Genomic DNA, 13,726 nt, shown 5'->3' with positions numbered 1-13,726 from the left:
CATTTCGTTGTAATCATTTTATTGTGCACACGGCGCTGCGGGATCTTGCATTCTGCTCCGCCCGAGACAAAACCCCACAAATAAATGAACAGTCTGCTGGTGGGGAAAAAAAGGAGGGAGGACACAAATTGTGAGCCAAGTTGTTCATTTGTGCCAATCCGAGCGTCTGTTGTCGCTCCCTCGGCTTATTTACGTCACACTTTCTGCTGCCAGACTTGCAGCTCCAAAACGTCGTACTTAGCGACTACACACAAGTGATGTTGAGGTTATTATTTGTATTATTTTTTTAGCTGCCACTGAATATCCAACCCTAACGAGCGCAGTTGCACACGAATGTACTGGCTTCATTAATGCCGGCAGATATTTTATCGGCCGGTGGACGTTGAGAGCGGGCCGCCACCCAACCGCCGACTGACTGATCTAAACGAGGGTGACATTTTTAGAACCTCGGCGCCGTTTGTCACCATAACAACTAAAGAGCAGCCGCGACGGGCTAATGATGTGAAGAAAAGGCGTGAGAAAAGAGCGACGCGAGCAGGAAGTGCCGGATGACATGACGCCGAGCTGGAGTTGCGGAAAGTGAGAGGAGGGCGCGGTTGGAGATGTGAAGCTCGTGATGATACTTCCACCGATATGTCTATATTTGTGCTGATTATGATGACAAAGACGAACTATTTCAGTCCTTCGCACCCCATCTGATTTACGTCAGTCTGATGTGTTCTGCCTCATGTCTGTTCTTTTTTTAATTACTGCAAATCAAACAAGACCGTAGAGGCGGCTTGGTGGCACATTTTGGTGGCGCCTCTGCCTCACAGTTCTCAAGTTGCCAGTTTGATTCGCGGCTCCTGAGCTTCTGATTTTCTTGACATTCCAAAAACATGCATGTGTTGTGTTTTTTTTTAAAACCCAATTCCCTGCTTATTTGCGTTTGTTGTTGTTATTCTTCTTCCTTTCGGCTTGTCCCATCTTTTTCCATCTAAGCTGATGTCGTGCATCTTCCTCTCTAACACCCACAGTCTTCTTGTCCTCCCTCACAGCATCCATCAACCTTTTCTTTGGTCTTCCTCTCACTGAGCCATCCTGAGTACCCTTCTACATACTCAGTCTCTCGCCTCTGGACATGTCCAAACCAAAACCAGAACTGAAGTCTGCTCTCTCTCCCCTTGTCTCCAAAACGTCCAACTTTGGTTTTCCCTCTATAGAGCTCAAGCGAGAACCTAAACATCTTCATTTCTGCTCCCTCCAGTTCTGCTTCCTGTTGTCTCTTCAGTGGCACTGTCTCTAATTGGTACATCATGGCCGGCCTCACCACCGTTTTATAAACTTTGCCCTTCATCCTAGCGGAGACTCTTCTGTCACATAGAACACCAGACACCTTCCGCCAACTGTTCCACCCCGCTTGGACCCGTTTCTTCACTTCCTTACCACGCTCACCGTTGCGCTGTATTGTTGACCCCAAGTATTTGAAGTCATCCACCCTCGCCATCTCTTCTCCCTGCAGCTTCACTCTTCCTCCTCCGGCCCTCACATTCACGCACATATATTCTGTTTTGGTTCGGCTCATCTTCATTTCTCTCCTTTCCAGTGCATACCTCCATCTATCTAACTGTTCCTCTGCATGCTCCCTGTGTTCACTGCCGATCACAATATCATCTGCAAACAGCATGGTCCAAGGGGATTCCAGTCTAACCTCATCTGTCAGTCTATCCATTACTACCAAGCAGGAAGGGGCTCAGCGCGGATCCCTGATGCAGTCCCACCTCCACCTTAAATTCTTCTGACACACCGACGGCACATCTCACCGCTCTTCTGCTGTTGTTGTTATATGCACAGCAATTATAGGGGAGAGATTCGATTAAAACAAAAATTGTCATGCTGATTCCAAAACCTCATACGCTCCAGATAAGCAAAACTCCACTAATTTAGCTGTGGTGATATTTGCCAGCTCATTAAGATTGGACTCCTCTTCAGCTGTGTGGCAACTTGCTTGTGCATTCACAATTGAGGCGGATGTGTGCGAAGCTCCCAATATGTCAGTCCTATCAATATCTGCAAACAGAAAGCTTGCATCGTAGGAATTAAGAGGATTCATGATAGCTTTTTGCTTAACTTTATAACCATGGCCATACCGTTGTAAGCCCACTATCGAGGACTTGCACGCTACGCGAACCAGGTCCAGAGCAGGTAGGATCCCCTCAGATCCTTTGCATCCTGGCCACCGGCTCTTCCAGCTCCTTCCGTCGGAAAAGCAATACAGAACAATGAAAGTCAAAAGTAGCAGGCATTCAAACACAGTTTTTTTTCCCTCTGGCAATTAAATCATTAAATTCTTGATCAGCGAACCTATTATTTTTCTACCTTGTGCCATGTTAGGACACTCACTCACACCCTGCAGGTCCAATGAGTAATAGTATGAGCAATATATATGTATGTATATATATATATGTATGTATATGTATATATATATATGTATGTATATATATATATATATATGTATATACTTTTGATTTAATTAATTTAATTTACTTGAACTTTTAATATTGATTTATTTTGCAGACTGCACGATTGCTCCCTTTGCACAATTGACATTAACATACTTATCTATATAGATTTGACATCTTGCACGTCTTATAAGGAATAATTCCTATGAACGGAAATGAAAAATTCCTTGTGTGTTCTACACACTTGTCCATTAAAACTAATTCTGATTCAGATTTTATTTCATCTATTTTAGTTAGTATTCCATCTTAGTGTTTTATTTACATCAGTATCTATTTTCTTTGCTCCATCTTTTTGTCACTTTGTTCAAAAACTTGACGTGATATAGAAAAACTGAGATCAGTTTTGGATTCTGCACCCAAAAATGTTTATATTCCCTCGTGTTAGCTGCATATTTCCGCTCTTTGCGCTCAGGCTCGGTGCAACGTATTGACGGCCCGGGTACCAAAACCCGCCTCTGGTGAAAATGATTGTAGAGGGTGTGCTGGAAAGCTCTAGAGTCAAAACAATAAATGTCACAGAGATTGGAGGTATCGTATTGGTTTTAGAAGAGGGAAAAAACGTCCGCTTAAGATGTATTTATGCTTTGTTTAATTCTAAAAGGATCTGTGTGTTTTTGTGTGTGTGTTCACGAGCTTCACGTGGCTTCAGGCCGCGGGTGTCCATCGTCTCCGGCGATGGCGCCGCGTTCTCTGTTCCGCTCTAAGCTCGCTCTTGCCACAGCGCCAACACAGAGGCCCACAGCCTTTTGGCAGCCCCCAAAAAACCTCCCGCTTGTTTACGGCTGTAGACCCCTCACATCCTCGTGCGCTGTATCAGAGCACTGCAGCCCTCCTCCAATAAACTAAATCCCAACGTTCATGGCTTTTCTTCTTGTTGTTTTTCCTTTTCTTCTCTTCCTGTGTTCTGTTCATCAGGATTCTGGCTGCAGCGGGCGCTCATTTGAACATCTCGGTGGACTTGAGGACTCTGAGGGCAGTGCGGGTGCTGCGACCACTGAAACTGGTTTCGGGCATCCCAAGTGAGGAACGGCTACTATATTGACTTTTGTTTGTCGTGGAAAGTTTTGTTTGGAATGCAAGCATGATATGACAGAATGAAAACATTTCAAAATTGTAAAGATTTCCCAGGTGTTAAATACAAACAAAATCTTGTGCACCTCTAAGTTTTAAACAGTTTTTTAACTTCGCTCCGCTGATTAGTGAGTCGCGCTATCACGCCAGGTCTGCAGATCGTTCTGAAGTCCATCATGAAGGCCATGATTCCACTGCTCCAGATAGGCCTGCTGCTCTTTTTTGCCATCCTCATGTTCGCTATCATCGGCTTGGAGTTTTACAGCGGCAAACTGCACCACAACTGCACGCCGCAGCCGGGAATACTCGGTAAGCCTCTCGAGCACGCGCGTAACGCTAACAGGTGCACTCATACGCTCTTCATTAACAATAACAAGAGGGAAGACTGTCCTGGAATATCTTCTGGTTTTAGTTTGGACATTATCAGACAAGGCACCTCCCATCAAGAGGTAACAAAACGTACTCAAAGGGGAAATCAAGTGCTTTCCGTGAACAGTGTATCGAATAGGTCATGTAATATGTACCCTATGTTGACAATTTGATGTTAAATCCTCGCTCATTTAATAGTTTTTTTGAGAAGACGTCGAAGCTCGGCTTGCGGCCCGCCTTCGGTGGCGACGGAGGCCTTTAGCCAAGCTTTGGGGATGGCGGAGGCCTTTAGCCAAGCTTTGGGGATGGCGGAGGCCCTTAGCCGAGCTTTGGCGGCGGCGGAGGCCTTTAGCCGAGCTTTGGCGGAGGCCTTTAGTCGAGCTTCAGTGGTGGCGGAGGCCTTTAGTCGAGCTTCAGTGGTGGCGGAGGCCTTTAGTCGAGCTTTGGCGGCGGCGGAGGCCTTTAGCCGAGCTTTGGCGGAGGCCTTTAGCCGAGCTTTGGCGGAGGCCTTTAGCCGAGCTTTGGCGGAGGCCTTTAGTCGAGCTTCAGTGGTGGCGGAGGCCTTTAGCCTACCTTCAGCGTCCGGAGCTAACGGACTCCGCCGCCTGGAAGCTCGGCTCGCGCCCAGCCGCCAGAGCTCACTCGTCAGACTCCGCATCATTCCCGTTCGAAGAACCATCCACGGCTGCCAGCCCGGAGCTCCCGGGGGCCTGTGTTTAGGCACTTATGTCCTGCACGTAGGCCTCCGAGTAGTCAGACTCCGCGTCATTCCGCCCAAAGAACCACCCGAATATTCAACATTAATTACAGCCACAGGTTCAAATCTGTATGGAAGTATTCCTCCGTCTTCCCAATCAACCGATACTGCTATTTCTTCATCAAATGAGGATACATTCGAGAAATCAGCACTGGGCATAAATGGTGTCCCATGTAATCGACCCTTTGTTGCGGCACGGTAGACGTCATGTGACTCGCAAAAATGGCAGCACCCCTGAAAATTTTTAATTGTCGATAAAAATCTTCTCAAAACACTATTAAATGAGAGAGGATTTAACAACACATTATCAAAATAGGGTAAATATTACGTGACCTATTCGATACACTGTTCATGCAAAGCACTGGATTTCCCCTTTAAGTCGTAATGTTCCAGTTTTAGATGCCAACAAAGATGCTATAAATCATGCTGCGCACTTTTGTGAGGGAAGCCAAAAGTGGCATCCAGATATTACTACTATGTTATTTGCCAACCACTAATTTGAGCTGCTCTGTTTAAAAAAAAAAAAAAAAAAGAATGAAAATAAGAAATCGTGCTCTGATGGAGCGAATGAAACAAAAGGGAGCAACTTGTAGTTGGAAAAAATCTATGAATAATGCATCAGTGTGAGGAGATGGAAAAAGTCATTTTAGAATTTTGAGTTGTAAACCGCATTGCACAAGATACATACATACGGGCATGACTGAGCTCAATTTGGATGCAATACTGGTGTGTGTTATGCACGAGTGACCTTCAGCTACCTACTTGTACATGAAGTTTTAGCGTCATTATTCCAATCATGTACGCACGCTTGTGCAAACATGACTTGACGATACACACGGTGAGCGGCTCAAAAGAGACCAGCAAAATTCAAAGTGACAATGAGGAGGCCTCGTTTCTCCATCGCAATCCGTTCTAGAAGGCGGTTCGAGATGTGATTTGTTCGAAAACCGAATCGACATTTCCCAATACGATGAATGGAAGAAGAAATAATGCATTCCAAGCTGAAAAAATTAGGCTTTTTAAAGCATTTTTTTAGCTTTTCCTGATAATAAACATCATAGTAGGAATACATGTATAGCTTAAATACTTTATATAATGAAATAATTTAAGAAATATATTTATTTTTTGCTTAAAATGTATGGTTTATTAGTAGAGTAGGCTAGGCTGGGAGTGCATTGCCGTATCTGTAGCGACTCGGCCCCCAGCCTTGAAAACTTTTTTTTTTTTTTAAATTAATAAAAGTGCAGAATAACTTTAAACAAGCAAGAAATGAGGGGAAACAAAGCAAAAAATAACACCCAAAAACATTCACTCGTAACTCGAGTTAACGAAATCTTTGAAACAAAGCAAAAATGCAGAAATGCTAATGGAACAGAGGATTATTAAAGTTCACAAGAAAAAAAGCAATGCACAACTTTCAAGTGTAGTGTGAATTGAACATTTCCTTTAACTTACCGTAGAGGGAATTATGAACACTCCTAAATACATACTTTCCCTTCCAGCCTTCGAAAATAACGCAACTTAGCTTTACTTGACGTTAATCAGTGATTACGTTGAATGTGATCCGTTAATTCCGAACATCTTCAATTAAAAGAGAATGTGCAAACTTATAGGATCTGATTCTTACAGTTGTTTATTTTCACTTCCCCTCTCAATTATTATTATTTTTTTTAAATTGTAGTCTGCCTATTTCCTGAAGCTACCTTGGACTGGCTCTGACAACTCCCGTGATCCCTTGTGAGGATAAGCGGCGTGAAAAATGAATGGATGGATGGATGAAATATAATAGGTCTTGTGGGAAAAGTTTTGAAATCATATATATTGCTGACTATATTTTATATCACAAAAAATGTGGCATTTCAACAGGGGTGTGTCGACTTCTTGAGTCCTGTGTACATGATAATGAACCCACAGGTGTCTTAGCACTATCTTACAGGTGATCTCTCTTCCTTGCCCCCCACCCCCCACCCCTCCCTGCAGAAAACGAGACGGTGGACTCCTCTGAGTCCGAGTTCCCGTGCGGCGTCCGTCAGTGCCCGGCCAAGTACACCTGCGGCGACACGTGGATCGGCCCCAACGACGGCATCACGCAGTTTGACAACATCCTGTTTGCCGTTCTGACCGTCTTCCAATGCATCACCCTGGAGGGGTGGACCACTGTGCTCTACAATGTGAGGCCGTGATGCTCATTCAATAATAAAATCTCAACAAAATTTGCGCGGTAAATTCTTTGCAGAATGTTTTGCGACAACTTTACTACTGGATCCGATTCGATTGTGCAAGATCAAATCTGGACGCGTCGGCACCCGCCTGATTGCAAATCAACGTGTTCCGGTTTGTGTTTACGCCTCAGGTTGACGACGCTTTGGGGCCCAGTTGGAACTGGCTCTATTTCATCCCGCTCATCATCATCGGCTCCTTCTTCGTCCTGAACCTGGTGCTTGGAGTCCTCTCTGGGTACGTCCCGATTTCAGTTCTTCCGAGATTGGAATAAACACTGAGTTGGGAAATTGGACAGTCGGATCAGTAGCAATTAAAAAAAGAACACACACACATCCCCTGGCATCAGGACTGAGCAGAATAAGCAGAAATAAGATATGAGGTAACTTTACATGAATTATACATTCAATATATGCAGATATGAATGCCATGAATAAATCGATACTATATACAGATGTCAATGTGAATAGTCAGCAGCACTGTACATCAGGAGTTATCACGAGTTTTAAGGCAACCAGTTCAGGGTGTACCCCGCCTCCTTGCCCGTTGACAGCTGGGATAGCCTCCGGCACTCCCCGTGACCCTCGTGAGGATAAGCGCCGAAGAAAATGGATGGATGTATGTTCATGTAATGTTTCCCTGGGGATGAGCTCAGCGTGTCCTCTGTCGCTCAAGGATAGCTGGCATCGGATCCAGTGTGACCGTGACACTTGTGAGCATAAGCAGTATGGAAAAATTGGTTGGTTGGAAGTTTATCATATTTACATTCCATGTAATGGTTTTGGGTTTTCGTTTGCACAAACAATCTTCACTGGTATTCTAATTATTATTGTGATGCACCTCTAAGGCCGAATTAACCTTTAAAAAAAGTGCACTGTATTTAAAAAGTTTGTGAAGGAAATACAAATAAATTATAATTAAAATATCAACATCTTTAGTAATTGGACACACTAAATTGCCCTAAGGCGTGATTGTGAGTGCGGCTGTTTGTCTCGATGTGCCCCGCGATTAGCTGGCAACCAGTTCTGGGTGTACCCCGCCACCTGCCCATTGACACCTGGGATAGGCTCCAGCCCTCTCACGACCCACGTGAGGATAAGCGGCAAAGAAAATGGATGGATGGATAATAAACTATGCGAATGTGAACCAAAAACAGCGAGGGCAGTCAGCAGCCTTGTATTTGACGGCTATACATGGATCAACAATAATTCAGATATATCAGTCGTGGAGTACACAACTATACATAAAAGAAAGCTATATTGTAGTAATTGTGGGAGTATTTGAGTGCGTACGGGTTGCATGTGTTTTTTTTTTTTTTAAACATCTCAAAAGTTAGCTTCTCTCATGACAAAAGTAACATTTTGTGCTCGGATCCTGCAGCGAGTTTGCCAAGGAGAGGGAGCGGGTGGAGAACCGCAGGGCCTTCATGAAACTGAGGCGCCAGCAGCAGATCGAGCGAGAGCTCAACGGTTACCGGGCCTGGATCGACAGAGCAGGTGGCGTCGTCCTCACTTTCAGATCACAAAAAAAGAGAAGAAAGTCGTTCAAAGCAACCCACTCGCACAATATTTTGCTCTTAATATGTGCTTCTTTTTTTTTCCAGAGGAGGTCATACTCGCCGAGGAAAATAAGAATCCCGGACCCTCTGCCCTTGATGGTAAGAAAGCGTTCTTGGGTTTTTGATCTCCAGTAAACTTGCTGACACTACTAAACAATGCAAGCAGGAAATTTTATTCCAAAGGTGCCAAATTATTCTCGTATACTATTTCATTATCGAGTAAGATTTTAACATGCAAAACAGGAAACTAAAGTACACTCCTGTCCGTGATACGGAAATTACATGAGGATGGACCTTTCCGATGGTGGCCTTAAGCTCCGCCCCCTTAGCCATGTCCCACAAGCTTCCAAAATGGCGATTGAACAGAACATGTTTGAAGTCGATTCTCTATCGTGTATTCCAGATAATATTGGGGTATGTTTTTTGCCAAATGCGTCAGACTCAACAATTTCACGCAAGGATATGGACAGAGCGGGACGCAATGTCAGAGTTAGAGCGAAACGTTGGCATAAAAAAGTTTGACGCCTCACAAACGTCTTATTGGAATCCAACAGGATAAAATAGTGGAATCGTACTGCGCGTGTAAAGCAGGGTGAGTACTTTTTACTTGGAAAGATCACGAGTAATATCATTGTAGTCTTTATAAGTGATTGGGTGTATTCATTTGACTTGGCTCGTAATCGAAGCCAGAGCTCTGTCTTAAAAAATAAGCAAATAGGCATTTCTCTTGCATCACATGGCGCATTTACGTATCACTAACCCGACTCTTTGACATAAAACATGACACACTTCATTCAGCAGGACAGTGATACACTAACAAAGTGAAAGTAATAAATCAATCAAACTCCGAGAAGGTACTTACTTCTCCCTCGCTTACCTTTGAACATACAGCCTTGTGTTAGTAAATATTGTCCAGATTTAGTTGTACGTGCGCTCTTCCGCGAGCCTTGATCCATCGTACACACTTCGTCAACTCTGTTTTAGGCTTTGGAAAATGAATCAACCTAGCCGGATATATTTCCTCAGAATTGCATGTTCCCTAAGCGCATCTGAGGACCATTTTCTTCGTAACATGAACTTTTCCAAGCGCACGCTACTGACAACCAGCATTGGTTGTGGGACAATGTGGCGAGAGGGGCGTGTCAAGCCAGGGGTTAAGACAACGCGGCTATCTGATTGGCTATTATTGTACGAGTGATTGACAGGTCGGAATGGTCCATTGGCCTTCTGCTAAGTACTTTCCCATGTTTAATGGATCTGCGAAACTGGTGAAAATATTCATATTTATTGTAATACGCAATAAAAACAACCAACAACAACACCACCTTTGCACATTTGGTCGCTTGTTATCTGCGCTAATTTATTACAATCAATTACAACAACCTTTTCGCCGAGTCAGAAAAATATCAGATGGTCCTATGTGGCTATTCTGCTGTGTATTAAATGCAAAATACATATTGGACTGAAAGATAAAGACAGTCACCTTCCCTTAATGCTGAGTCCTCATTGTTTATGGCACTTATGTGTCATTTTGAGACCACCGGCGGCACACAATTTGCACTCGTCGTGGCATGATTGTGACCTTTCCTCCTCACTGAAGCAGCAGGACTTTTATTAAATGCTGATTGATTGGCAGCTCTCAGGAGGCTCCCCGAGTGGAGCACAGGCGGCGCCTACGGTGAGAACCCGTCCACATCTGCTCGCCGCCTCTTCAACTTCGCCACGCCACACGGGATGAACTTTTCTAGTGCTGTTAGACACCGAGGCCCGGCTGTTGTCGCGATGGAAAGAAATGAGGTCGCTTTGATAGCTTTGGGTGAAAAGATGCGACCAGTCTGGGGCGGGAGCGCAGGAAAATAAGCAGAACGCAAACGCTTGGACATGGCGAGTGTGTATTTCACACCTTTGGCAAACAGTGGGTGCGTGCGTTTGGTTGCCCGAGCAAATATTGAGAATCCAGCAATGGAGGAAAGAATGGGGGAGGTGGGAGGGGGGGGGGTCAGTACAGGATGAAATCTAATGATAAACACATCCAGCACTGAAAGGTCAAATCAGGCTCATCCGCCCACTCCGGTATGCACGCCGACGCGCCGCGAAACCGAATGACAATGCATCTTCAAAGCAGTGCATGAATCCGGGTATCCGTCATCTTGATCATTTTCAATTGGCAAGTGAAAATCAAAAAATTTAAGAAACTCAATATTTTATCTGTTTTGAAAGGGGAGGTCCACTCATCGGAAGTAACAATGTATCAGATAGTTCATGTCATTTGGACTGTAACTTAAAAATAAAGATTTTGTAGGAACGGAACCGAGCCTCAGGTTGAGCACGTGACGCGTCACGTCCGCGCACGTCGGTCATGTGACCCGCCAAAATGTCAGCGACAGGGAAAATTCAAAATTGCCGATAAACAAACTTAAATGATATATGATGAAAAGCTTTATTTTAAAGTTACAATACCAATGCCATTACCTATTTGATACGTTGTTATTTTCCATGAGTGGACTTCTCCTTTAAATAAAATAAAAAAACAAAACGGGATATTACCTTATTGTTCATATTGTAATAGAATAAGTTGATGAATAGGCAATAGGACTGAGTTTGATTTTTCTACTTTAGTTGGGTTTACATGACGTGACGCAAGCTTGTAACAGTCAGACGTGCAGGTGTGCGGAAGTCATTTTTGTCGAATGGAAGGACACATTGGAGATATAGTTTCCCTCATCAAGGCTGTTATGACTGAAACCACAAAAATGTTTCATAGTATTCCCTTCTTATCACTTTTACACGGCAAGTTTGCCCAACTATTCAGTTGTAATGAAAAGGTTTGTAATGGCTAACAAATGCAAAAGAACTTTTTAAAAACTTGTGCAGATTTTAGGGTTCAGGTTACCCGAGCTTTGGGACAATCGAAAAACTGCATCCCTCCTCAGCCCGGAATGTCAATTTGCAAATTTCCGGGTCCTGTGAACGCGACGAATCAAAATCGTCCTGCCGTCCTCTGACCTGGTTTTTCAATCTCGGATTTTTGATCCGAGACAAAAATTTAAATGGACATTGTTTAATATTTTCACGGGACAAGCCAAAAGTTAGTTAGTTAGTTAGTCAGTCACAGGCCCATATTGATATCTGCGTTTCTTCTAATCATTTAATACATTTTTGAAAGCAAAGAATGTTACATGTATTAATTTTACTCTGGCACCTGGTAAAGCATTGGCGTCACAGTTCTGAGGTCCCGGGTTCGATCCCAGCCCCGCCTGTGTGGAGTTTGCATGTTCTCCCCGTGCTTGCGTGGGTTTTCTCCGGGCACTCCGGTTTCCTCCCACATCTCAAAAACATACAACATTAATTGGACACTCCAAATTGTCCTTAAGTGTGATTGTGAGTGCGACTGCTTGTCGATTGGCTGGCGACCAGCTCAGGGTGTAACCCCTCCTCCTGCCCGTTGAGTGCTGGGCGAGGCTGCGGCACTCCCCGCGACCCTCGTGAGGATAAGCGAGAAAATGGCTAGATAAGTTTACTGTCAAACTAAACGTGGAACAAAGATAATTACACATTGGTTATTAAAAACAACTGAACAAGAATACCTCTGCTAGCTTAATGCCAGCAACTAAAACCTAGCTAGCTTAATGCTAATGCATAACAGTTAGCATTTGTAAATAACAGTGGTTACCTAGTAGAGCTGTGGCGTGACAGTCTGCCATCTTGAAACTGTAGTTTCCACCTTTCTCCTTCGACAAGTCAATATTTCCTAAATTAGCCGAAAGCTTACATTTTTTCTATTTAGTTTAGTTAGTGTTCTTGTTCAAGGTTTTTTGATATACTGTACGACATCTGCTGTTGTTGCTATGTGGTGGAACAACTGAGGGTCTAGAGTGCACCATTCGTTTTCATCCAGTACACAATATGAATGCTTGATGGAAGTCATTCTTACACAGTGTCCCTTTAAATATATATATATATATATATAATATATATATATATATATATATATATATATATAATGGGCATTTTTGTGTGTGTGTTCAATTTAAAACCAATCACAAAATAATGACTTACTTGCACAATTTCCATTTTCACGGTTGCCAATTAAAAATGGAAAGGACAAACGATCGACGGATTTGCATGGCCCGCCAAGCCGCCTCGGAGCATGGTGTGCGATGAGAGGGATCCACAAATGGCATTCTGCTGTTTGGATCATGAAGTCACCATTAAGCGATTGTTGTTTCGGTCTCGCTCGACCGCGGCGCAACAAAAGCTTGGATGAACTTTTCCCTTTCGGCTCCAATTATACTGACATCAGTTTCCTTGTTGTGTTTATAGCTAGTTTGCATCTTCTGTCAACACAATTGTTTCCATTATTTCCCTCGTATTGCATGAAGGTGTTTAAACAAGCTTGGGGAGGGGCTAATGTTGTCAGGAGCATTACCACAGGAACAGTTTTTACAGTAGATCATGTAATGGGATTAAAAAAAATTATTCTCCATACTCTTCAATTGTAAAACATGATCATTTCACTATAATCGTAATTGTTACTAAATCACGGCATCAATGTTTATTTTTTTTTCAATTGCATCAACCTTGTAATGGCGGATGCAGTTACAGCCTCAATCAAAGTGTGAAATTTCGACATGCCATCGTCAAGATTGTCTTTGTCTGTCAATTAAGTCATGAAAGTGCGAGCACAATGATTACACAAGTTTGCTTTCATTTTATGATAATACAGTACAACCTCGGTTCTCGACCGCAATCCGTTCCAGAATGCAGCTTGAGAAGTGATTTGTTCGAAATCCGAATCGATATTTCCCATTGCAATGAATGGAAAAAGACATAATGTGTTCCAAGCCCAAAAAAAAAGAGCTTTTTAAAGTATTTTTCTTAGCTTTTTCTGACAGTAAACTGCATAGTAGAAATACATGTATAGTTTAAATACTTTATATAATGAAATAATTTAAGAAATGTATTTAGTTTTTACTTAAAATGTATGCTTTATTAGTAGAGTAGGCTAGGCCGGGAGTGCATTGCCGTATCTGTAGCGACTCGGGCCCCCAGCCATGTAAACTCTTTTTTTTTTTTAATAATAATAAAAGTGGAGAATAAGTTTAAACGAGCAATAATGATGGGAAAAAGCAAAGAAAATTGTTTTTTTTATTTTACAAAAAGTAAGGAAAAAAAGCAAAGAAAATTGTTTTTTATTTTTACAAAAAGTAACAAGCAAAAACATTAACTCGTAACTCGAGTTAACGAAAT

The 13,726-nt window shown here is 43.0% G+C and overlaps 1 protein-coding gene across 1 annotated transcript in view; it reads left to right on the top strand.

Annotated features, from left to right (window-relative positions):
- The window catches only part of LOC133503228 (voltage-dependent R-type calcium channel subunit alpha-1E), a 120,097-nt gene that overhangs the window by 64,418 nt on the left and 41,953 nt on the right, over positions 1–13,726 (top strand). The window contains exons 6-11 of the mRNA XM_061824603.1: positions 3,417–3,520; positions 3,723–3,881; positions 6,679–6,869; positions 7,052–7,155; positions 8,299–8,414; positions 8,522–8,575. Of these exons, the coding sequence (XP_061680587.1) occupies positions 3,417–3,520; positions 3,723–3,881; positions 6,679–6,869; positions 7,052–7,155; positions 8,299–8,414; positions 8,522–8,575 (728 nt within the window). The remainder of the gene's footprint in view (positions 1–3,416; positions 3,521–3,722; positions 3,882–6,678; positions 6,870–7,051; positions 7,156–8,298; positions 8,415–8,521; positions 8,576–13,726) is intronic.

Source organism: Syngnathoides biaculeatus, chromosome 7 (assembly GCF_019802595.1).
Source record: "Syngnathoides biaculeatus isolate LvHL_M chromosome 7, ASM1980259v1, whole genome shotgun sequence".
Lineage (NCBI taxonomy): Eukaryota > Metazoa > Chordata > Actinopteri > Syngnathiformes > Syngnathidae > Syngnathoides > Syngnathoides biaculeatus.
The sequence above is the reverse complement of the archived record's forward strand: the minus strand, read 5'-3'. Positions and strand labels throughout refer to the sequence as shown.